This window comes from Pseudophryne corroboree, chromosome 4, assembly GCF_028390025.1.
Source record: "Pseudophryne corroboree isolate aPseCor3 chromosome 4, aPseCor3.hap2, whole genome shotgun sequence".
NCBI classification, from domain to species: domain Eukaryota; kingdom Metazoa; phylum Chordata; class Amphibia; order Anura; family Myobatrachidae; genus Pseudophryne; species Pseudophryne corroboree.
Genome location: NC_086447.1, coordinates 74,524,987 through 74,552,225, shown reverse-complemented (window position 1 = coordinate 74,552,225; position 27,239 = coordinate 74,524,987). Strand labels below are relative to the sequence as shown.

The 27,239-nt window shown below is 42.8% G+C and overlaps 1 protein-coding gene across 3 annotated transcripts in view; it reads right to left on the bottom strand.

Annotated features, from left to right (window-relative positions):
* LOC134908907 (cytochrome P450 2K6-like) overlaps positions 1–27,239 on the bottom strand; it is a 134,689-nt gene that overhangs the window by 20,675 nt on the left and 86,775 nt on the right. For all 3 annotated transcript variants that reach the window (XM_063915142.1, XM_063915141.1, XM_063915140.1), the window contains 4 exons: positions 14,882–15,074; positions 12,110–12,272; positions 8,979–9,128; positions 8,347–8,507 (listed from right to left, as the gene is read on the bottom strand). In XM_063915142.1, coding sequence (XP_063771212.1) covers positions 8,347–8,507; positions 8,979–9,128; positions 12,110–12,272; positions 14,882–15,061 — 654 coding nt within the window. In that variant the 5' untranslated portion in view covers positions 15,062–15,074. The remainder of the gene's footprint in view (positions 1–8,346; positions 8,508–8,978; positions 9,129–12,109; positions 12,273–14,881; positions 15,075–27,239) is intronic.

Genomic DNA, 27,239 nt, shown 5'->3' with positions numbered 1-27,239 from the left:
CTGTATCTGGCACTGGGGGCATATCTAGCACTGTGGGGGCATTTTTGTATCTGGCACTGGGGGCAATGTATATCTGACACAGTGGTGGCATTTGTGTATCTGGCACTGTAAGGCAATGTATATTTGGCACTCTGGGGTCATTTGTCTATCTGGCACTTTGGGGCAATGTGTATCTGGCACTGTGGGGCAACTTGTATCTGGCACTATTGGGGTCATATGTGTATCTGCGCCCCCAAATGTATACCACGCCCCCATTTTCATTGGCCACGCCCCATGTGACATTTGGCCACACCCATTTTTGGCACACGCACCTTTGGCACGTGCACACAGTACCTATAAGACATTTTTTCTACTTGCACCACTGAAAATACCTGAGCCGGATTAAAAATGAGGCGGCAAGGGGCGGTGCCCATGGGTGATGACACAGCTACATCAACGTTGTGGAGGGCGCTGTGTTGCAAGTGAACTGGGAATTCTCTGCAGTGTATTGAAAACTGGGGTCACCTCAGTGTGTTTAACTCATTTGTGGTTCTGAGACTATTTACACATTACACTTTTTAAAAACATCGCAAGCATATCATTTTGACAATTTTATTGGTAAGGGCCCTGACAATGTAGTTGCCCTGGGGCCCCAATAAAACTTAATCCAGCCCTGTAAGTTACTTATACAGTATAAATAGACAAAAAAGAAATACAATTGCTAACGGCGCAAGCTATAATATACTGCAAATCTTGCCTAGTGCTATCATGGTTGCTTTCACTAGAGGCTATAAAAAGCCTAGTTAGGTGTGGCTCACAAGCCAGCCCTGCACAGATGATACCAGTAGTGTAACTACCATGGGTGCAGTTCCTATGGGGCCCGGACATACTACAGGGCACTGGCTTGAGGAAGGAAGAGCTCCCGAAATGCGTTGGTAGCAGGTGACAGAAGCGCTATCCTTCACATACAAGTTGGAAGGTGATCCAGGACTTAGTGGAGAACAGGACCTAGGAGATTGGTTCTGGAGCCAAGATCTCCATATTCCATAAGGCCTGACTTTCACCAGAATCTGAATCAAGAATGTTTTGAAGCAACTTTGAAAAATTTGAAGGAATATACCACTCCATTCATTTTTACTCTATTCTGGAATAATCTGTATCATTGAAAACTAGCGTATCCATTTTGTTATTATCTGTATATATTTGGATATTGGGGTATACCTAAGATCAGATGGGTGCAGCTGGTCCATTTCCATATTAGCGGACAAGTTACTGCTTTACATTATTTTACTTTTGTATACTATGGGCCCGGCTTTTCCTTTCACCCAGTCAGACTGATATCAGATGGAGACCTCCTCTGTCCGTGATCCTTTCCTCTGATATCAGATGGAGACCTCCTCTGTCCGTGATCCTTTCCTCTGCTGGCCCTCCTTTCTGCAGCCACATTACTCTGTGGCTGCAGAAAGAAGAAGGTGAAGCCCCAACAGTCTACCCATCTAATAGCTTGCTGTGGTAATGAAACAAATTACAAACCACTCCCTGGGTAGCTTCTCTACACCCCACTTTGTATGTGAGCTCCACCTACTTGCCACCAGTCCAGGGCCTCCAGCAGAGCCTGTGGACATTACGTTACCCAGGCCAAAGGTAACTTTAAGTATGTCCTCGTGGACCAGGACACCAGTGATCAGTGGGAGGGGGATGTGGAGGGATGGGGGCAACAGAAGATCCTCCCCTTCTAAACATGTGGCTATGCTGCAGAGCAAGCGAGTGGCAGTCATAGACAGATAGTCACAGGGCTGATCCACTCCTCCTCCTCTGTTGCCAGGGGAGCGAGGCACAAAGGGAATTTGCAAGATAAGAGATGAGCCACCAGCAGTTCCCATCCAGCCCCTGAGCCCAGGGTGAAACAACAGCAAGAATGAAATACATACTAGATTCATACTGGATGCAAGCTGCAATATTTCTGGCATTTTCATTCCACCGTGGAACGCAAACCAGCAGCTGTAATTTGCTCTGACTAGTAGGCACACCTCGGTGCTGTTAGTCAGAAGGTGGACCACCTGAAAGCCCTGCAGTTGCCTCTATGACATTGGCCCATGAGTCGAATGCGGTCCGCAAGGCAATTAGGTTCAGCCTGATTCATTCTGCAGCACCTGAGAGGTCAGTCTTCTGTGGGGTGCTGGGGAAGTTAATGTGGGAGCCAACAGGTTTTTATTTTTCCTGTGAGGAAAAATGTGTGAATTTTTTTTCCTGTGTGGGCCAAAGTGTTTTATTTCTTTTCTTGTGTGATGTTTTATGTCTGCAGATGCATCTGAAATGCACCTTACATGTGACCTGATGGTGTTCGTACAGAGTCGCAGACAGATTCAGTCGCACTCACAAACAAGTGTATTAGGCATGTGTTGGGTGTTCCTGAGAAGTTACAGGGGATTGGCTAATCAGACACAGGTGCATCATAACATTGGTATGTTATTTGAGTGACATGGGCATGTTGCTGAAAGTGGTTGCCTACAGAGTCACTGAATTGCTTAAATTGGAGGCCATATTCAGATGGCTGATCTTCACCTAGCATGGGGATGCTGTCCGTTTTAATGGTGCGACCGATGTTAGCACATAAACATACACAAAGCATGATCACAGCGACTGCAGACAGTGAAAGTGGGCGCCTTAGTCTTTGCATACTCAAACGCACACGGATGTACACCAGGGAAGGGCATCAGCATAACGTTGTAGGCGCAACTGCAGCAAAAGATGTAGGGAAAGCCGTGTCTGTGTCCAATTCAGAATCAGCCTCCATGAGAAGGGATCCTGCCCCCTCGACAGACCCCGGACCCTCAAAAGACCTCTCCCTCATTAGGGATGCTTACAGATGTTTCACCCACCCAACCCCGCCTCAGTCTGTGCGGTCTAATTTACTTACTAAGTCACTGTATATGATTCTGATTATGTAGTGAAAAGACCTTAAGTTACATACTACAAAAAAGTCTAAAAATAATATGTACAAGAAGAGCAACGAATATCTGAACACTTTTTGTATATTAAGATGATCTATTTATCTCAACCCCTTTGCTTCTTAATAATATCTGTTAAGGTGTGTAGCATTAACATCCAAGGCTAGACCAATTTAATAAGATAAAGAAAATGGTTGTACAGTATCTAATAGGCGCATAGAAAAAAGACCAATAATAAACTTTACTTTTGATGGGATAGCCTTAAAAATGTTTCCCATTGCTGCTGGTTATAAAGGGGGTTATTCAGAGTTAGCGTATCATAATTCCTCCCTAATGTGGCTAACACATCCACCTAAGACCCCTAAAATGGCACAATTAACCTAAATGAATGTATGGGACTATCTTAATGTTTTTAAGATTGGACTGTATCAGCCCCAAATAGTCCTAATTACTCACGCATAATCCCAATTGAGTTAGGATATATGGCCACCTTCTGTTCTGCCAATTACCTATATGACTAGGATATGTTTATTATGCTGATACAGGAGTTCCATTAATGAGGGAATGTGCTATATGTGCGTTCCTAGTAATCCAATGTTCCCAATTGCCTGCTATAGCCTTTATTTCCAAATTGCTCACAATTCTTTTAGCAGAGTTAAAAGTGTGGTCATATGTATCTTCATAATAAAAAATGAAAATAAATGTCACTATCCATAATGAATCTGTGGAATAATTGATTTATAATCCACATGAATATAACTCTGTGTTATATTTAGTACATTCCAATGAGTACTGGATTTAATTTGAGAGGTAAGAGTTAAATTAAGGTCCCACCATTGTTTTTAATCCTCACAATATAAAGGAAAAATCATAATGTACTAATTGTGTTTCCCTTTAATCCTGTATTGTGGTAATCAGTTGTAATATAAGGTACCTCATTATAGCATCAATGTGTATGATAGCAATTACTGAAAGTAATCAAAAGTGAATACACTAGTATAATATCACTGTATCCACTATTGTTGCAAAGTTATCCTTAATAAGATAGTGTTTCTATATGTTTTATTATAAGAGTTTATTGTGTTGCATCAGGATTCAGATATTAAACATTGTATCTAAAATCTGTGGTAAAGAGGATAGCTGTGATTATGTCATGAAGTATAGATCTCAACTCCTATGTTATTTCTCAAAGGGCATTCCTTTTTATATAAAATTCTTTGTGCCCATTTACAAGCATATATACATCATTATAAACATTTAAGTAGAAATTAGAACAGGCACACCGCGAACATGCACGTTTCACTATTTCACTGTGCACGTTTCACTGTTACAAAGCTGTTTACACAGTGACACATGCATTCATTTGCACAATGCAGTATATTATTGTTAGTGCAGATAGCGACAGTTTTTCTGTTTTGTATACATAATGTATATGGCATTAATATTGTCATGAAGCTGATACCATATACAATATGGGGAAAAAACAAGTGCAGACTTATTTCTTTCTGTTTAACATATACAAGTGTGTGGTTACAGCTATGTTGTTCCAGCAAAGAGATTTGTGTTCTAACAGTGCGCTCCCTCAAACACTTATCAAGCAGCTGGTTGATTAAGAAAGGATCACACCTGTTCCTTAAAACATACACAATTTACAACAGTTTAAAAAACCTGCGCTGTAAGGTGAAATGAAGCACTCTACAATACTTTAAACTCTATTAAACATGAATATTATCATATGTTGGCAGAACAAGAGAGGAGAAGGACTCTATGTTGGGGCACTCTTCGTCAAAAAATTATTAGACACTAAAACTTAACTTTTAATAAATATAGTAAAAATCTAGTGACTCAAAAATGAAAAACGTGAACAAAAATATTCATGCATATCGCTTAATGCTTCTATTATAAGAATATATATGAAAATGCCTAGGTGAAAATTATTTGTAATTAATACTTTAACTGGGACAAATCTGTCTGTAATTTAAGACAGAATATAGTTGTAGTCCCCGAGGAATACTAACTATGTTCAGTTTTTTAGATATTATAAATGTTCTTTAAGAAAGAAATTGAAGGCAATGTGATCTTTAAATGTTGCCTTTAAGGGTCCTTAAACACCTCCTGCTCTATATTTAGGCAGTGGTGTTACCGGGAAGGCTTTTACTTGAATAAACAGTGTATTGTTCGACTTTATGCAATAGATAGAAGTCTGAAAATACGATATTTGAGATAAAAAGCATTTACATATTCGGCAGTAACACAGTAATGCAGTAGATAGAGGTTTGGAAAAACAGTATTGCAAGTTTTATATGGAGATATGTTGAGATGAAAGAAATATATATGGCATATTTTGCAGTAATACAGTGAAGTCCTAAGGTTCAAAATACAGATAAGAGAAGGAAAGCATTAGAAATAACGGAGGGGGTGTCTTACTTCTGCTGTTCAGCTGGGTTGTTTACTGCACCTGGTGTTCGCTGTTGGTCCCCCACACAGTTACTGACCAGGCCTACCACAGATTTGCTTCCAAGATCGGACGAGATCAGGCGTATCCTGTGGAGTATGGCCGTAATATTCTAAATCTTGTAGCCCAAAAAGGGCGCTTACTGAACCGGTATATCCCTTAGTGTGGGAGTGGGCTGCGCAGTCCCACAGAGTCCCACTAACCAAACGGCCCGTTTCACCTGTCCATAGGCTTGTTCACTGGACCAGTGAACAAGCCTATGGACAGGTGAAATGGGCCGTTTGGTTAGTGGGACTCTGTGGGACTGCGCAGCCCACTCCCACACTAAGGGATATACCGGTTCAGTAAGCGCCCTTTTTGGGCTACAAGATTTAGAATATTACGGCCATACTCCACAGGATACGCCTGATCTCGTCCGATCTTGGAAGCAAATCTGTGGTAGGCCTGGTCAGTAACTGTGTGGGGGACCAACAGCGAACACCAGGTGCAGTAAACAACCCAGCTGAACAGCAGAAGTAAGACACCCCCTCCGTTATTTCTAATGCTTTCCTTCTCTTATCTGTATTTTGAACCTTAGGACTTCACTGTATTACTGCAAAATATGCCATATATATTTCTTTCATCTCAACATATCTCCATATAAAACTTGCAATACTGTTTTTCCAAACCTCTATCTACTGCATTACTGTGTTACTGCCGAATATGTAAATGCTTTTTATCTCAAATATCGTATTTTCAGACTTCTATCTATTGCATAAAGTCGAACAATACACTGTTTATTCAAGTAAAAGCCTTCCCGGTAACACCACTGCCTAAATATAGAGCAGGAGGTGTTTAAGGACCCTTAAAGGCAACATTTAAAGATCACATTGCCTTCAATTTCTTTCTTAAAGAACATTTATAATATCTAAAAAACTGAACATAGTTAGTATTCCTCGGGGACTACAACTATATTCTGTCTTAAATTACAGACAGATTTGTCCCAGTTAAAGTATTAATTACAAATAATTTTCACCTAGGCATTTTCATATATATTCTTATAATAGAAGCATTAAGCGATATGCATGAATATTTTTGTTCACGTTTTTCATTTTTGAGTCACTAGATTTTTACTATATTTATTAAAAGTTAAGTTTTAGTGTCTAATAATTTTTTGACGAAGAGTGCCCCAACATAGAGTCCTTCTCCTCTCTTGTTCTGCTGCCTTAACCTATTGACTCTGGGAGCACCACCGACGAGTGATTAGCACACACTGTGTACATAATTATTTTAAAGTCGGTCACAGATAAAGACCTGTCTCAGGTCAATATCTGCACAAATAACCTGTTGCGGAACTACCCCCTAGTAGATCAATTATTATCATATGTTATAAGTAAAATATACTTTAATGCAAATGATGCATCTATCTCCTATTATTTAAATAAAAAGTGCTGCACCATGGTTTTTTCTTTCAGATGATAAAACCAGCTGTGCATGAGCCTCTTAATGTAACTTCTTATCCTCACCAGGGGCATTCAGACATGGAAAGCTATTACTTACATTCCATTTCTGTCCCACATGCACTAAAAGGTTTCTTTCAATCAGCATACCGTCATTCTCATATACGTATCCAATATAATAACACTCACTTTTCATTTCATTCCCGAATGCATCAAAAGGTATCTTTTTCCTTCAGACGTGGTTGGTTTTCAAAAAACTTTCTTTAATACATCCAATAAAAAATACTTCATCCACCATAAAAGTCAAATAAGATAACAGTTCTTTAAAACAATGTCTCTGTATCAGACCGGACCTCAGAGGGAAAGAGAAAGCGGTGTACGTTCCTATGTCTGTCTGCTGCAGTCAGCGGACACCAACGGCTGCTTGATGGATCTAGCAGTGTGGCTTCTCCTTCCTGCGGCCCTGGATGATGGAATCAACGCATTTCAGAGACAGGTCCGGTCTGGTACAGAGACATTGTTTTAAAGAACTGTTATCTTATTTGACTTTTATGGTGGATAAAGTCTTTTTTATTGGATGTATTAAAGAAAGTTTTTTTGAAAACCAACCATGTCTGAAGGAAAAAGATACCTTTTGATGCATTCGGGAATGAAATGAAAAGTGAGTGTTGTTATATTGGATACGTATATGAGAATGACGGTATGCTGATCGAAAGAAACCTTTTAGTGCATGTGGGACAGAAATGGAATGTAAGTAATAGCTTTCCATGTCTGAATGCCCCTGGTGAGGATAAGAAGTTACATTAAGAGGCTCATGAACAGCTGGTATGATCGTCTGGAAGAAAAAACCATGGTGCTCACTTCTTATTTAAATAATAGGAGATAGATGCATCATTTGCGTTAGAGTATATTTTACTTATAACATATGATAATATTCGTGTTGAATAGAGTTTAAAGTATTGTAGAGTGCTTCATTTCACCTTACAGCGCAGGTTTATTAAACTGTTGTAAACAGCTATGTGTAAGCCTGTCCAGAGGAGATAAGTATGCTATTTGTGTTTATTGTATGGTCCTGGTCCTAAAAAGTAACTGAAGATTTCATCTTATCAGTGTTTCTTTGTTTTGTTATTTACATATGATATTACAAACATTTAACCATATGATAATTAAGGCTGTATTTCAGTATGTTATTGTTTTATTTGGTAAAGGCAGAATACAGATAGGATTGGGGCAATGGATAGGAAATCGGGACAAGAAAAAGGCCTAGGTGGAGCAAGCTAAAAAAAAGTCACCCTGGAGACGGTAGGGACATGTCCTGGCCTACTTGGGGTTAATTGACATAGAGAGTGACAATGTAGACAGTACACTGGCTAGGACAGACTTTGGTATGAATAATTTCTGCGTAGAAGGTAAGGCAGTTTGAGTGATAATGGAGCGGGTATAAAGAGGTGCTCTGCATAATTAGAATACAGTAGGTGAGAGAAAGAAAATAAATGCCTAAAGATAATGGAAATTAACTTACCATGGCCATAGGAGTTCCCATAAGTCTGATGTTTTCCGTTATTAAACTCATTAGTCTCAGAAACACTGGATCTTCATAGTTGAAACGATGGCCAAGGATTATGGACACAATTATATTGGCTACAGCTGCGTTCACTATCACGGAGTTTTCAAATGGTTTTCCTTTAATTGGAAGAAAGGCTTAAGTGACCAACATAAATTATCTATGCAGGAAAAATGTAGGCGAAGAACACGATAAGGACAGATGTGTGTTATTGCTAATTTATATAGCTTCGCCATATGTTTCACAGTACTGCCAATATGTATGTTACAATCACATTCATGGCATGACAAGTAATATAATAGTAAATAATATTAAAAATATAAATCCAGACTTGCAAATGTTCCACCCAAAGAATTTATTTCCCCTTCCAAACTAGAAGCCTCAAACTCAACCCAATTGCATTATTTGGATGGAACATCATAAAGATAACAGAAAGGTTCAATATATCCCTTGTTCAATGCATGGAGAAAGAGCTCAACTCCAAAGCACTTGAACAAAAATATTCTCTGCTCAATGGATGGAGAAAGCACTAACCTCCGAAGGACTTAAACAAAAATATCCCCTTATCCATGGATGGAGAAAGCACTAACCTCCAAAAGACTTGAACTTCTCTACTAATGAGTCAGACTCTTCTATAATCTTATCTTCAATTATTTTCTTCCCCATCCCGAAATCTCGTAGTGTTGAAAGAGTAAATCTTCTCATCACTTTCCAGCCCTCACCATTAGCAAACAAGACACCTGAAAAGAGACTAAAGCGAAACAACCTTAATGGACCATTTAAACAGCAAAAAAAATAAATAAATATGGGTGCAAATAATGATGTAAAAGGTATTTTCCCTGTTGTTGCATCGCACATGCTACAATTATCTGAACATGCTTGTGTTATTCCCTCCGCACGTGTAATGTATTTTCTAGTCTGCTTGGTGTCCCCCATTATAAAATGTAAAATTGTGCCCTCTACAGACGAAATCATCTTCTCCCACAACCATGTCCTTCCCTTTAAAAACAGGAACATTGGGATAAAAAAAAAAATCACTCCACCAAACAGTATTTTCACTAAAGTGATTTGATATGTGGGTCTTCGTCAACTTTGTAGGGCCTGTTCATTATGCTAATTATCGGTGGCCCTGGATAATTGTTGTTAAAGCACAGCAAGGCGCAATGCTCAGAAGAAATCAGCGTGCCTGTGAATCTTTTCACCGCTACTTTTTGGAAACTTAGCACTGCTTAGTCTGACCTATCTCCTGCATTACCTGTTTAATGAATAGCCCTGAAACTTAATTTATATAGAAGTACGAAAATTTTTGAATTTTCACCTGCTTTTCTTTAAATCAAGTGATGATGATTAGACCCCTACAGTATGGAACACATCTATAAAAGCAATGCGTCCCCAATGCTGTATTTTAAATGTTCACTTCTGTATTACAAAACCTGTGAGATAATACACACTTAAAAAAAATGATTGGCGCATACCTCTTAATGATGTAATGATTCAATAAATTCTTCTGCCTAAATGATCACGGATCCTCATGTTGGGAAAAAAAAGCAGGGAGCGAACATGAGAAATTCATTACAATTCTTTTACTGGATAATAAATGAATTTCTTATCTATACATTTTGTTCCTTAATACATCCATGGATACACTGAACTAGACAACTGGACGGATCCAAATTCACACGCAAAACAGCTGCATCTAAGTATGCATTACATGCCTGGAAATAAGGCCCTGATTTATGCTGGTAAGTAAAGCAAAAAAGCAAGCAACTGGGCAAAACCATATTGCAGTGCAGGTGGGGCAGATGTAACATGTGCAGAGAGTTAGATTTGGATGCGGTATGTTCAACCTGAAATCTAAATTGCTGCTTAAAAACAGCTGTCTAACATTTATGGGCTACATGCAACGGCAGACAGTATTTATCCTGCACAGAAAAATATAATTGTATTTGCCCCCCCCCCCTTGCATGGCAACATATGGTGAGATGTAATGGCATCCGAGTTAGCAAGAGGTGCAGGATGCCTGCTGAACTTGGATGTTTTTTTTTAAAGCAGCAGGCATTTACAAGGCAAACCCATGCCCTGTCTGTAAATGACTGCCGCTTTAAAAAAAATGTCTGACTTTAGCACCAAGGAAAGGGCACCAACTGCCCTTTCCTTGGTGCTAAAGATCTGGCAGTATATGCACAGGTCTGAATAGCCCGCAGTTCTATCTACATGGTCACACAATGCCCACAGCACATTGATGGCACATGCCCAGTTGCTGCCTAGTTACACCCAGTGGAGAGCCGGTTGAGATCTGTGTGGCTCACCTGTAGAAGCTCATACTTATATATACAGACACTGATGCACATACAGTACATCTGCAAAAAGATGCAAAAAGTGTTGGAGCCATGTCAGTCAATGCACGATACCAAACGTACAGTATGGTACAAATTTCTTGCATCCTAAGAATGCTGGCCAGTGTGTGAATATTATGTTCCAATAGTTATTTCACAGATCCAAAAAGAAAGTATTGTTCCCTTGATCTACTACAGTATGTGTTTAGCAATCTATACAGTCTGGTATCAGAGCTATAGATCTACACTAAAAATGTCTACAGTCAATAGGTCGACCACTAATGGTCGACATGCATTAGGTTGACACGGTCAAAAAGTCGGCAGGGTCAAAAGGTCGACACCTGTTTTTTACGGATTTTTTTTTTCTTTCAACTTTTGCTGCATTTACTATCCATGTCACAAACTATTACCATTATTAACCTTGTGGAGAGCAAATGCATTTCAACAAATTGGGGTAAAAAATGTTTAAAAACACAAAACAACACCCCAAATTTTCATGTGTGTCAACCCTTTGACCCTGCCGACCTTTTAACTGTCGACCTTTTGCTGTCAATCTTTTTAATGTCTATCATCTGTATCACAACCATACAGTCTTTACTCGCTACCAGCTAGAGATCTTCGAACAGACTGCATACTGATTCAAAACATGCAATCAAATCTGAGTCCTTTAAGCATGTTTGGACATGTTTTTTTTTCCCATTTACACCCTATTGACTTGAGACTTCTGGCACACATGCAAACCTCTTGGGACATAGTCAAACTATATTTGATATATTTTTGTGCTTTATTAATCCAATAAAAAAGCGTAAAGATATGGCTACGTTATTTTGTTATAAAGTAGTGCGCTCTTACACTATCATCATACTGTGCATACATGCTGGGCACTAGGACTCAGAGAGGTCTGTCCTCCAATGTGATGTACTGCTGCACCATGTGACTGCAACCATCTTGTAGATTCTTCCTCGGTTCGTTGATTCTCTAGAAGTGACATGATGGAGAAACAAGTCTCCCACGTAGCTCCAGACATGCAATATAAAGCTGTTCCAGAATCCATTCCCCACTACCGGGTAACAGCATACACTTAGTGGCTGGTAAGCTGTATAGAACCCCCCACTTCACTCAACGATTCAATCCATAAGAACCAGTCTGTGTACAACAGTGAGTACGGCTGTACCTGTTATACTTCAATAAACCAACACTATTGGTTAAATAAATGGGCTGTTCAAAGAGTCATCCTTTGGTGTTTGCCTATATAACTCTGCAAATAACAACACCTGCACACACGTCATTCACAACAATTCTCACTTACTACAAAGACAGTTCCAATCCTTAATCATTATATGGAAAAATGCCTTTCATTGATTTTGACTAAAAACAAAGAATACCGTATCCCCTTGATATGTCGTGAAACAGCGGAACGTGAGGTCTATCTGAAAACTCCTCAGCATGATTTACGAGAGCGTCTTTCACCGTCTCGTACCCGCACAGGATGACCATTTTTTGGGTCCCTATTTTTATGCTGAACACAGAACCATACTTCTTGGAGAGCTGCAAAGGAGAAAAGGCCAACTTTTAGTGTTTTGCTGGACATACAGTATGTAGGGATAGTGGTTGAATTTTAATGTAGAAAAACATTGCAGCCTTTACAAGAGAGTTGCAGCAAAACTACAGTATAGAATAGTCCTGATCGCACAGTTCCCTTCTGTCTTCTGAGCAGTAGCAAGTGCTATCAACATAAAGGTAATGGAATGTCATGTTACATGTGACGGTCGGTGGCACAGTCTTTCATGTTCCTGTAGGCTGAAGAATACATGACAATGAACAGCCATGCATGAGTCATTTAGTTTTTCTAAATAATTGATGGGCCCTACGGGCTAATAAAATATTGTTTCTGTTGGTGGATTTAGTGCATAAAGATGTTTTTAACACATCAATTTTAGTTTTGGTCACATCCAAAAAATTACTTTATTATGGTCAATCTGGTACATGAACCTCACGGGGGTCTGTGATTTGCTTTGATTCTTAAGAAAATCACATTCAAACCAAGTCAAAAGGATAAAGAGGTCATTTATGTATCTGAAGTGTGCTAAAATGTGCTTGGAGATCTCTCATCTGGAGAAAAAGATATCCTGTTCTACCGTAAACATGAATGCATTGGCATATGATGGGGCCACATTCGACCCCATTGCACTGCCAGAGGTTTGGAGATAATAGCCACTATCATAGCAGAAATAACTTAGTGTTAATACCAATTCAAATCATTCCATTAACAAATTAGGGTCTGGGCCTACATAGTTAGGACTGTTGGTAATGAATATCCTAGTGGCTGTTAATTCTGCTGAATGTGGAATATATGTATACAAATTGCACACATCTACTTAGCATAGTAGGTCATTGGGAGGTATCATTTGCAGATCTAACAGCTTTAATAGTAAGGTATTGGTGTCCTTTATATATGGAGATTATCAACCTTCCTGGAAGTGTTATGGAAATGTTATGGACTTTTGGTACTGTAGACCAGCTGTGGATAATAGCTGGTCTACAGTATTTTGCCTTTATTGTCCTCATATGTGCTGAGGTCTCAGAAAGCTTTTTGTTCACTTCTAGTCATATTCCATCATTTTGGTCTATGTACAGTATATCAGGATGTTCTGTCGCTGTTTTGTTCAAGACTCTAGTGAAGGTTGACTGGATTAAATGAAGATCTTGGCTGGAATGGTGTAAGTGGAGGGGGCATATTGTATCACTAACAAAATTAATGCCATTTTGAAAAGCAAAATATTCTTTTAGCTTAAAATTTCTATTAAGATAAATTAATCTATTTCCCACTGTAATTGGATAAATGGGACTGTTGGAACAAAGGTGAGCCCTCTTCTCAAAAGTTAATTGTCTGGCGAGCCCTCTTCTCAGCAATTACTTGACTGGAGGAAAGGTTGAAAATGATGTCCTGTATTGGATTGGGGGTTTCTTACAGCACATGATCCCCTTCCTTTGTCTCTTGTTTTGTCCACCTCTACCCATATTTTTCCACCTGGGCTTGAGTCTTGGGCCCTTGTATGAACCCCTAAAATGTTGAACTATTGTGACTTTGTTCTGAGCCCTCTGGGGTGCTGCCTATATTTGCCTCTATTTCTCGGTATCTGCTGTTTGGCGGAACGCACCCATTAAGCTAAATGTTGTTGATCCACTAAGAGCCCACTCTTAATATTAATACTTAACAAATTGTGCATTGGGTGCTCCGTGGAAACGCCCAATGATGGAACAAGATGTAAATAACATTTTAATAAAGTAAATGTTATTCACTGCTTCTTTTTATAGGTCTATAATATTGATGTCTATTTTAAACTAAGGGTTGTTGGGGTTTTTTTTTTTCAAATTTATCTTAATTTTACTTCTACAGTACTTCTTTTCTTTTGGTGTGCAAACTAATAAATCCAGCATAGGAGGTCTATAACTTGCAAATTTTGAAACAGTGCCCCACACAATTCGCCTTCCCAATATTGGTAAATCTGGTATCATCGCATCCCTCATATAAACCTATGGGTTATGTGGCTGCCGACAGGAATGGAGTGATCGCAGCAGGTATCGGAGATACTTGCTGTGAACCCTCCTTCTTTCATTGCAGGGATAGATATTATATTTGTGGCTAGCCCCCGAAAACAGGGTTATATCGGCAAATATTTGCCTTTATTTATCAATGAGTGATAAATTTCACTGTGAGTGTTAAATTGCACCAGCCAATCAGCTCCTAACTTCCATGTCACAGGCTGGGTTGGAAAAGTGACAGGAGTGGATTGGCTGGTGAAATTTATCGCTCTCAGTGAAATTTATCACTCATTGATAAATGGGCCCCTATGTGCTTTCATATGTCACATAAATCCAGAAAGACTTCTATTATCCGTAATAATTTACAGTTATTATTATTACCGTATTTCTTATAATGCACACGGTTTCCCAATGTCAATGGAGTGATGACATCAGAACTCACTGTTTATACAGATATTATTTACAGAAACACAAATACTAACATCTCATTTGTACACTGCTAATGTTAGCAGTGTACAAATGAGATGTTAGTATTTGTGTTTCTGTAAATAATATTGTGTATTTCTTATCAATAATATATAACAAATATAAAATATATACTAGCGTTATACCTCCATGAAGGTCTTGTGTGGTTTCTTCAGGTTTAGAATGTGCATATTTCCAATGATCGGCAATGGCTTTGGTCCGGGTGGGAAGTTTTTAAGGTTCTCTTTTGAGCCATAGAAAATATTGAATAAAAACAGACAGAGCAAAACCAGTAAAATAATCGTCGCTGGATCAGAAACAAACATGACTGCAGGAAACCTAGGATGGAAAAAGAAAGAATTCAGGGGACCCCTTTAGTTTACATATTTAAAAATGATTTGATGTTAAGTGAAGATGAAAACTTACAGTATATTGTTTTGTTTACTTGATAAACCACATCATAAAAATATCCCCCTCATACACTTAGTCCCCCCCCCCCCCTAAAAAAAAATAAAAAAATCAACCAACATAATCAGGTGCATTTCGACCTATTCCTGCATTGTCATGAATATAGTTTAATAAGGATAATTAGAAAAAAAATGGTCAATATGGTGACTTTTGAGATGAGAGGAGATGCAGCTGACCACTTAGGGGTGGGTTCAGTCTGTTCACGTCATTAGGCTTCAACCCCATCATGCCAAAATGTCTCTAATCGCAGGTCCATGGGGAAGAAGCAGGGCTAAAATAACACGATTCACAGCTTTTTAGCGCTAACCCCTCCGTACAGCCCTGCAATTATAGGTATTATGTCTCCATCCTGCCAACTTCACTACAAAGTGGATGGGATGCGGGAAATCTACCCACTTTTCTGGGGGGTTGGTGGAATATAAAAATATTCTGGATTCTCCCGCACCTTCCAGGGGAGAAGGTAATTATGCAATATGGTCATGCTCAAAGCTAAAATCTGATGTTGCTTTAGACAGCATGGTTTCCAGTAAATCACTGAGTGCAAGCAAACAAGGTCATATATAGTTTTATGTATGCTTCAGAGGCCTGTTTTATGTCACCAGACTTTGATTGTTTATTCTGAGGTGCCTGGTTTCATAGATTGACAGGGAACCCTTTTGTACGCCTTTTCCACCAAAATGCTGGGGTGACCCAGCCTTTCAAGCACGGTTCCAACCCCTGTTGCAGCCTGGTCAGACCCCATTCACACTGCATGCTCAACCTAGCATATTGGCATGTATTCCTATTTCAAGGACAAGATTGAAACGATCCGAAATGAAATGGTATGCTCTTCCACAGCCAGTGACCTGCTCAATTCCCTGCCTGAACCTTCTAACACCTTCTCTTCATTTGATCCTACAAATGAAGATGAAGTATCTGTACTCTTTTCATCTGCCTACTCTACTACCTATCCCCTTGACTCTATACCCTCACAAATTAGTAAAGCTCTGTCTGCTGTGCTCATCCCAACCTTAACTAACATCTGTAATCTCTCTCTGTCTACTGTTATCTTTCCTTCTCTGTACAAGCATGCAGTGATTACTGCCATTCTGAAAAAAACAAAACTCTGACCGTAACGCTCTCTCAAACTACCGTCCCATCTCTCAGCTCCCATGCCCCTCCAAGCTACTTGAGAGACTTGCCTACACTCGCCTCACACATTTTCTTAACTCACACAGCCTACTGAACCCACTTCAGTCAGGATTTCGTGCCCAACACTCCACAGAGACAGCACTGACTAAGGTAGTGAATGATTTGGTCACTGCTAAATCTAAAGGCCATTACTCACTACTTATTCTCCTAGATCTCTCTGATGCTTTTGACACTGTTGACTACTCTCTTCTCATACAAACACTACAATCCCTAGGTCTTCAGGACACGGTCCTCTCATGGTTCTCATCCTACCTATCTAATTGCTTTTTGAGTGTTCGTTTCTCTGAATTCATCTCCTCTTCGCTACCTCTATCAGTTGGAGTACCGCAAGGCTCAGTCTTAGGTCCTTAGGTGTTTTTCTCAATCTATACCTCATCTCTTGGCAAACTAATCAGCTCTTTCGGATTTCAGTATCATCTGTATGCGGATGATACTCAAATCTACCTATCCTCCCCAGATTTGTCACCTTCTGTATTGGGCCGTGTCACTGAATGCCTTTCTGCCATTTCATCTTGGATGACACCTCGCCACCTCAAATTTAATATTTCCAAAACAGAATTAATTATATTTCCACCGGCCAATAGCAGTTACCAACCTGATATCTCTATCACTGTTGAGAACTCGGCAATCATCCCTACACCACAAGATCGCTGCCTAGGTGTCATTCTTGACTCTGAACTGTCCTTTGTTCCCCACATTCAATCTGTCTCAAGATCATGTTACATACATCTAAGAAACATATCCAAAATACGACCATATCTTACACAAGACACAGCAAAAACTCTGATCCATGCTCTCATTATCTCCCGCATTGATTATTGTAATAGTCTCCTGATCGGTCTTCCCAAACATAGGCTCTCACCACTACCATCCATTTTGAATGCAGCTGCGAGGCTAATCTTCCTCGCTAGACGTCCATCGTCTGAAGATCCGCTCTGTCAGTCCCTCCATTGGTTACCGGTATTCTACCGTATTAAATATAAAATACTTTTACTGACATACAAGGCTATTAACCAAACTGCACCAACATACATCTCCTCACTCATCTCAAAATATCTCCCTACCCGACCTCTCCACTCTGCACAAGATCTACGTCTCTCATCCACACGTATTACTTGTTCTCACTCAAAATTAAAGGACTTTATCCGGGCTTCACCCACTCTGTGAAATGCCCTCCCACGCACAATAAGACTCACCTCTAGTCTCCAAACCTTTAAACGTTCCCTGAAAACTCACCTCTTCAGACAAGCATATCAAATTCCAGACCCACCCACATAACCTTCAGTGCTTCCCTATCTAATTACATCCTCTATGTACAGTATACATAACATCACATATCTTGTCTTTCTTTACTCTCACACCCTCCTGACCCTTGCCCAACATTGCTGGGTGATCATATCATACAACCCATTAAGAACCTAGCTATCTGGTGGACCATTATGCAATAGGTAGCATCTATCCTAGCGTATCAATGCCTATTTCCCTATACATAGATTGTAAGCTTGCGAGCAGGGCCCTCCTACCTCTATGTCTGTCTGTTTTTACCCAGTTTTGTTCTATTACTGTTGTTTTAATTGTAAAGCGCAACGGAATATGCTGCGATATATAAGAAACTGTTAATAAATAAATAAATAAGTAGACCCCTTTCAGACTGCACCCATGTACAGTCTGCCTGTTCTGCCGGCGCCTGGAAATGACATCATCTCCAAATGCGAGTGATCCGGCCCTCCCTATGCTTTTAGCGGGGCCTGTTGCACCACCGTTACCCGGGTCCGTTCCTAGGTTCGACACTAGTGGCTACCAGGGTTGGATTCCTGCATAACTTGACCCGGGTTATTTGTCTTGGACCCTTTAATACCACACGTTGACCCAGGTTGCCCCAACAATAACCCGGGTTATTTGTTTGGTGGAAAGGGGTATTATTTATTACACAGTCCACAGATACAGAAAAGCTTGAATACCTTTAGCTTGAAAGGACTGTACTTGTGACCACTAATAGTTTGGACTCTACAGTATATATGAAGCATAATGTATCAAAGCAATAATTCCCATAATACATGGCTATGATGATCTAGATATAAATTTGTAGTCTGTCCGTGATATATACACAGTACAGTACTGTATATGGACCATAAGGACTATTTTGAAAATGCATCTCCCCAATGTATCACTATAATGTAGTCTTGTTTTCTAGCTATATGTATTTGTGTTCTAGAACTGTTCTTGGATAAAATTGCAATATAACAGTTGTAAGGCAGGTGAACCCAGCTGCACAGTTCTTACTATGTTATGCCATAAGCATTCAGGAAAGATAGAACTGGGGGTAAACATGGAAACATAGAATGTGACGGCAGATAAGAACCACTTGGCCCATCTTGTTTGTCACTTTTTTACCTTTTGGTAACCTCAACCCTATTTGATCCTTAGTTCTTTATAAGAATTTTTCATATGTCTATCCCAAACATGTTTAAATTGCTCTACTGTTTTAGCCCCAACCACCTCTGATGGGAGGCTATTCCACTTATCCACTACCCTTTCTGTGAAGTCATTTTTCCTCAAAATTCCCCTAAACCTACCTCACTGCAGTTTCTGTACATGTCTTCATGTTCCACTACTTCTCTTCTTTTGAAGAATGTTTCCCTCCTGAACCTTGTTAAAACCCTTGATATATTTGAAAATCTCTATTATGTCCCACCTTTCCCTTCTCAGCTGTATGAAGCAGTGAAAAGAGTGGAGAAGTGAGCCAGTGGAGAAGTTGCCCATGGCAACCAATCAGCTGCTACCTATAATTTAAAATAATGCACTTGACAAATGTTATTTCAAGGATGATTAGTTGCTATGGGCAACTTCTCCGCTGTCCCACGTCTCTATTTTCGCTGCATACATCTACCCCTGGGTCTTAAAGATGATTAAATGCTCTTAGAAATTATCAGCATTGGGGATTAGCCTAATGGTGGCTTACTACACCCACACAAATGATTAGTTATCAGGTAAGCATAGACAAAAACTTTTAAAAAGTTAAGCGTATTAGTGTAACTCCAGATGGCTGTCCTAGGATAAATGATTGGTCTAAAATTCATCATTGCAAATAAAGAAAAGTGACTACAATGTGAGTATTTAGAAAATACAGTTAAACAGAATTCCTTTTAAGAGACAGTGCAGCAAAGTGGGTATCATTGCTGCCTCTCAGTGCTGGGGTCAAAGATTTGAGTCCAAGCAGGGAAAATTATTTGTGGAGTTTGTATGTTTTCTCCATGCCTGCATGAGTATTTTCAGAATGCTCCAAAGGCATACTGGTAGGTCAATTGGCTTCTAATTAAATTCTAGTGTGTGCTTTCTGTATAGTATTGCGTAATATGTAGGCACTACATATATAACATTACTATTATTAACATCTATCTACTGTATATAGCGTCAGCATAGTCCGTTGATCTTTACAGTTAGGAACAAAACTGTAATAAAACAAGTCTCTGTAATAACAGGCAGACAGAGAGGTTTGAGCCACTGCCCAATATGAGGGGGATTTTCGGGCAACCAGAACCCCCCCCACCCGCATGTCCTTTGGCTAAACCAGTTATATTTAATGGTAACCGTCTTTGATCCACTTGTAGAACTGTTACATAGACACAAATTAGAACACATTGTGGTAAGAGCACATTGGAGCACAATGGAGTGAGAAGTGAAGCAGGGACCTTTGTATTATACAAAACTCAGATTATAACGCAGCCTACGGAAGAACAATGACAGCCATTACCTGGAGGAAGAAGAGACAGTTCAGCAGATTGGATAGAGGTGAAGGTACTGTAAAAGCAGAGGATTTTAGCCTCTGGTGACACTTAAAAGCTAATGTACAGTACCATTAACTTGTACAGCTCTCTAGGCAATATATCCACACCTAGGGATGGACATAATTGGTCGATGTTTTTAAAAGATGAATGTTTTTCTTTCGATGTTAGTGCTTTTACTATTCGATAGTGCCCTTTCCGATGTTTGCCACCATTGAATGGTAATCATTCGATGGTGTTCCAATGACGTCTTCCTTCTTCTAATTTCTAATAGCTATGCCTCCCCCGTCTGCTGTGTCTGCATCAGGGAGTCTTCATAGGTTCGTTGGAAGCTGTCTGACTCTCTTTGACTGCTAGGCACCAGTGCCCATGGTTAGTTCTAAATCCAAGTTGGGTAAGGGACCTGTGATGTCACCAGGGGGAGGAGCCATGCCCGGACAGGGTACCCGAAATGTACCCTTGCGGGCTTGCCTCGCTCGCCAGGCTCGGTGGGTTACTAAAGGTAGTAGTTGGTGGCGTGGATAGTAGAAGAACTATCCTGCTGGCCTAGCTTTTCCCCCTGGTGACTGTGGCTCCTCCCCCTGATGTCATAGGTCCTTTAGGCCACTTGATTCTAGCATCTACCAAGTGCCCATTGCTAGCCCTGTTGTCTCTCAATGACTCAGAGTGCCAATCAGAGTACAGCCCTCACCCCGCAGCAGCAGCAGCAGGGTATAGACCATACTTACCTACATTGTAAGTCTCCTCTCCGGGAGAAGCCCGGAGAGGAGACGCTGCATGTGTCTTCGGGGGGCGGGGCCGGACTGTGACATCACTAAGCCCTGCCCCCGCATCAGGAAATGCCGCGATTCGCTGGTCCGCGGGAAGGGGGCGGGGCTAAAATGGCGCTGTGACAGGACGGTACCGTACGGAAGCACTCGCCGCTTGCCGCGTCCCGTCGACTGTGCACAGAATGGAAGGTCAAGCCGCACGAGGCCTGACCACATAGGGGATTCCCGCTTACCGTCAGTAACCGCCTGTTACTGACTCCACCCACTACGCTGTGGGCGGGTTCTCGCTGCCACCACCAAACTCCTAACCTGCCGTGGCGTTTGGAACCACGGTTCTGCTCTGTATGTGCCGACGCACTGCCTTACCACAGCTGTGTGGTGCTGACGAATCCCCACTAGCCACTTGCTAGGCCTCTACCGGTAGCTGGCGGAAGGCGGAGCTTGGAGACGTTAGGTGCTTCCCTGGACAGCCGGAGGACGGGGCTAGGTTTGGCCTAACCCTGTTGGTCACAAGATGAAGCAGTCTTCTTGAGGCAAAGATGTTTATTTGCTCAATAGTTCTAAAGAGAACCCTTCCCTATTGCTAGGGGCAACAGCATACAGCAAGATTTTCCAGCAGAATAAAGATGGTACAACTACAACTCTGGAGGCACGCAGGTCTCCTTTTTATGTCAGTTTTCCACACAGTACCACAGGGGGGTAAGCCCTCCCTGTCTTCTCCAACCAATCAGGTTATTTTACAAAATACCAATAAATTACATTTTACAAGGATATAAGTGCAATAAAACAATATCCTCCTTCCTGTCACCCAGACAACGTTTGGTATCAGATTAATATTCACTATTGATAAATTTATCACATATCTTCAAAAAACAAATGTGTCTGGTCATTCCCATCTGCAGGCAATCCCAGTGTTTAAGATTACAACAGGAATAGCTACAATACAAACAAACGGTCTTCCTTCCTTTATCTGCCATTCACGGATCGTATTCCCTACATGAAACAGATTCCAAGCCCATAGACCCAGTGATTAGCATCTCTCTCTAAGGAACTTACACATCAAAAGGTATTGTCCTTCACACCTCTCTGATAGAACAGGGCCATTAGCATGCCACTTCCTATTTCCAGAGGATAAGAGATGCGTATTCAGACATCTATAGTAACTGCATTTTTCCTTTAAATATACACCAAGCCTGTCTTGAATATAAAATAGATACAGTTAAACATGCATTCCTGCAATAGTGCACAGAGCACTACATATGACATGTTAAAAGTAAAACACATGATTCAACAAACTTTTAAACAGTCCGCAACATGGCGCTGGGCACGAGGGTTAACCCCTTCAGTGCCGCAGACGCCATTACACGTGTGGCTGGCTAGTCTCTCCGGCCACAGGCGCGATTTGCGTCATTTTAACCCCTTCTCCACCCGACGGACCCGCGAATGCGGGAGGTTATCTCTCCATCCTGTTCGCATCACTAGGGTGCGAGCAGGATGCGGGAGACCAGCCCACTCTTCCGGGGGTGCGGGGGGGACCCCAAACAACGGGAGCCTCGCGCAGCTTCCGGGAGAGTAGGTAAGTATGGTATAGACCCAAGTGGCACGTAAAGGAGAGCTCAGAGGAGGGCAAGAACATTGGGGGTAATTCTGAGTTGATCGCAGCAGGAATTTTGTTAGCAGTTGGTCAAAACCATGTGCACTGCAGGGGAGGCAGATATAACGTGCAGAGAGAGTTAGATTTGGTGTGGTGTGTTCAATCTGCAATCTAAATTGCAGTGTAAAAATAAAGCAGCCAGTGTTTACCCTGCACAGAAACAAAATAACCCACCCAAATCTAACTCTCTCTGCAAATGTTATATCTGCCCCCCTGCAGTGCACATGGTTTTGCCCAACTGCTAAAAAATTTCCTGCTGCGATCAACTTGGAATTACCCCCATTGTGAGGGGATACGGCTGACTGAGTACCACAGTTAGGGGACAGCTGTGATACTTACTGTGACCGGAGAGACTAACCAGCCACACATGTAATGGCAGCCGCGGCACTGAAGGGGTTAACCCCTAGTGCCCGGCGCCATTAGGAGGACAATGGGCTCTTGGCGCCACTTTTAAACTGTGCACTGGCGCTAGTCGCCATCTTTAAATGTATTGTGGGTGCTAGGCACCGGGTATTTAAAATATGTTTAATAAGGTGTCATATATTCTATCGCTGCGCAGTGCGCAGTTGGAGAATGATGAACTGATGTACAGGGCACTTATGAGGAAAGTACAAGGTATTTTGTTTCTAAAAGACCTTGACAATTGTTGTTCAGCAACTTGTACATAGCCAGTCATATGTTAATTGTCCTAGCTAAAGCAGGGTGTCGATTAGCAGGCCTTTTGGTCGGCAAATGTTTTCTTTCAGGTACAAATGAAGGTTTGGAAAGAAGACTGTGCCTTCAGCATCTCCTGTGGTGTGATGACTCAAAACTGGTTTTGCATGGAGACACAAGGGGCTGCTAAATCAGATTGTGTTTTATGAATGCAAACTAGTGGGTTTCATTCAACAACAGTTTGATGTAAGATTTCTTAGGCTGCATTATGTGTGATGCAGATTATGTTTAATTTACAGTATAAGAACGTTGTCTATGTGTGAGAGGGTGAATGCAATTGAAATGCAAGTTACATTTACATTTGTGAAAGAGCCAGGAACATGATAATCAGATTGTGTTTGGGAAAGCCACTGGTTTGGTTATATATGAAGAGGAGCAGGAATGTGCTTTATCTAATTCTTAACTTTTGAAATGTAACTTGTATTTATTTATATTTTCTGCGATAACCTGATTGGTTGGAGAAGACAGGGAGGGCTTACCCCCCTGTGGTACTGTGTGTAGAACTGAGATAAAAAGAGGATGACTGTGAGCCTCCAAGTATTGTAGTTGTACCATCTTATTCTGCTGGAACATCTTGCTGTATGCTGTTGCCCCTAGCAATAGGGAAGAGTTCTCTTTAGAACTATTGAGCAAATAAAACATCATTGCCTCAAGAAGATTGCTTCATCTTGTGACCTACAGGGTTAGGCCAACCGTAGCCCCGTCTTCCGGCTGTCCAGGGAAGCACCTAACGTCTCCAAGTTCCAACTTCCGCCAGCTACCGGTAGAGGCCTAGCAAGTGGCTAGTGGGGATTCGTCAACACCACACAGGTGGGGTAAGGCAGTGCGTCGGCACATACAGAGCAGAACCGTGGTTCCAAACGCCACGGCAGGTTAGGAGTTTGGTGGTTGCAGCATAAACCCGCCCACAGCGCAGTGGGTGGAGTCAGTAACAGGCGGTTACTGACGGTAAGCGGGAATCCCCTATGTGGTCAGGCCTTGTGTGACCTAACCTTCCAATCTGTGCGCAGGAGACGGGACGCGAAAGCGGCGAGTGCTTTCGTACGGGACCGCCCTGTCACAGAAATTGGTGGCATAGCGGTGGGATCGACCCAGGCGGCTTTTCATCACCCGATTGGAGAAGCCGAGTTACTCAGGAGAGGAGTAACTGCAGCGCAGGAGAACGCACAAGATGGTGGAATTCAGCGGAATGTCCAAGGATGATCTGGAGATCGTATGCCAGGAGAAGAGTGTGGATATCCCTTTCAACGCGTCCAGAAGCGTCATGCAGGCGGCGCTCAGGAGCTGGGAGGAGTCCCATCGGGCGGAGGTGGAAAGCACTGACGGCGTCAGCATCGCAGATGATGGCCCAACAGTGGACCTTCGTAAGGAAACGGTGAGACCCACAAGCCCCGCCCTCTCTCACAGCAGCAATGTTTCCCAGCAATCCCTAGCAGGGCCAGGATCCCAAAGTCCCAGGGGGGGCGGCCGGGATACCCTAGCAGATCGGCTAGCGGAATTGGGGGAAAGGGCAACGAAGCAAGAGCGCTTGATCATCATCCAGATGTGGCGAGATGAGCGGGCACCACAGGCCGTGGTACCCCGGGAACCGTTGTCAGCTGTTGTACACAGATCAGGACGCGTTCAGTTTGCCAAGTTTGCAGAAAGTGACGGGGACATTGATGGACATTTGCAAGTGTTTGAAAGGACTTGTAAACTACACGATCTACCCAAGTCAGAGTGGGTGAGACACCTTGTGCCCACTCTGCATGGAGAGGCCTTGGAGGCCTATCGAGGAGTGGCCACGGAGGACTGTGGGAACTACGATGAAGTCGCGAAGGCCCTCCTCCAGCGATTCTTCATCACTCCAGAGTCTTACAGGAAGAAGTTCAGAGACTTGCCCAAGAATCCTAGCAGCACCCATGAGCAGTTCGCCATCCAGCTGCGGCAGTACGTGGTGAAGTGGGTGAAGGATTCGGAAGCCACTACATGGGACGCACTGATCGACCTGATCTGCAGGGAGCAGTTCTACCGCAGGTGCGCCCCAGAAGTGAAGGAGTGGGTGCTAGATCGGGAGCCACCCAGCTTAAAGATGGCTGCCCAGTTAGCAGACAAGTATGTGGCAATTCGGCCGCAGGGGCAGAAGCGCCCAACCAGCAGCCAGCCCCAAAAGACTGTACCACCAGGGGGACACCCCTCTTCAGCTCATCGCCCCCCAAAGCAAGCATCTTCCAACCCGGGTGCTTTTGGCCAGCAACCGCCCCGCAGTGCCCCTGCCAGTAATCAGAGGACATCGGAGCCACGCCTGGACAAAAAGTGCTATGGCTGTGGGAAGATCGGACATCTGAGGATGAACTGTCCTGCATCCCAAGCACCCCAGACTCGTGCCCCAAATCCGAGTGCTGGAGCCCGGATCGCTTGTTTGTCGAGAGGAGATGAGCCTACAGAGACTGTTCCCCCTCCAGTCAGTCCGATGGAGTGTGGCGAGAGACAGGTGCACTCTGCGGAGAGAGTAACCTGCATGGCCAAACAGCCCCTACACAACATGTGGAGGCACCTGCAGCCGGTCCACGTGGGACCCCTGCAGGGGGAAGGCCTAAGAGACTCTGGGGCCTCAATCACTGTGGTGAGCCCCCACCTTATAGATCCTGCTGCAGTATTGCAGGGTCGCACTGCCAAGGTCACCCTGGCAGATGGAATGGAGAAAGCGGTTCCCATGGCAAGAGTTTACCTGGACTGGGGAGCTGGACCAGAGTTGCGAGAAGTTGCCGTCATGGATGGTCTCCCAACTGATGTGGTCCTAGGAAATGATCTGGGTGGTGGGATCGTCACTACGTTTGTTGGCGCCATTCCCCGGAGTCAAGTTCCAAAACCACCGTTGACATCAGCTACTCCAGCACAGCCCAGCCCAGAGGAAAAGACTACAGCTGCTAGACAACTGCCAGCACAGCCAACCACAGCATCAACCAGCCCAGAGGAAAAGATTACAGCGGCTAGATCAGTACATCGACCCCGCATGCCTTTTGCCTCTGGTATGCCTACGTCCCCTAGCAATGCAGAGGATGTCGGTTCCAGCTCGTTTGATCCTGTGGGGGTGCCCACTGATGCTCCTGACCCCAGGGGTTTGCCAACTCCGGCGGTGAGTATGAGGAACCACACTGACTTTTCCATGACTGACCCCTACCAGACTGACCCTAGTAGTCCCCACCTAGATCCCCCTGTAGAGTGTCCCAATTTAGGAGAGATTAAGGGCCACAGGCAGGAGTTTAGGGAGGCTCAACTCTCTGACCCATCCCCGAAAGGCATGAGGCGCCACTCTGGCAGCGGCCTTGACAGGGATGCGGCGGGAAGTTTGACCTGGCGGGAAGGGTTAAGGTACAGGGTAGCCAGGAAAGTGGGAGGGGATAGACCAGATAGGGAATGTGTCCAACTGGTCCCCCCAGGGAACTTTCCTGCGCAACCGGTGTCGGTTGCCAGCGAAACCCCTTTGGACAGTAACCCTGAGATAGACCGTACCCTGAAGTGCCTGACACAGTGCTTACCCTGGTCTGGAATGTCGGATGACGCCCAGACCAACTGTAAGGCTGGTGCCATGTGTTGGCAGCTGGGGCACTCCAGCGGTTGTGTTGTCTCTGGGCCTCTGCCCATAGGAGAACCCTTGCAGCAAGTTGCTGTGGACATAGCAGGTCCCTTGCCTGTGCTCAGTAGATCGGGGAAGACACGCAGCCTCCCTGTAGTGGATGCCACACAGGACCCAGAGGCTGGTGGTCTGGCCGCCATCACTGTGGCACAGGTAGCGGACGAGGAGGGAAGAGTAGGCCTAGGTGACAGGGTAGGTTTCCCGAGTCATAGGTCGACAGATGAGGATTGGAGGGCAGGTCTGACAGTTAGGGCAGACAGTTGCTAGATAGGTATGACGGAGGTGCAGTGCCTGGGGCACCAT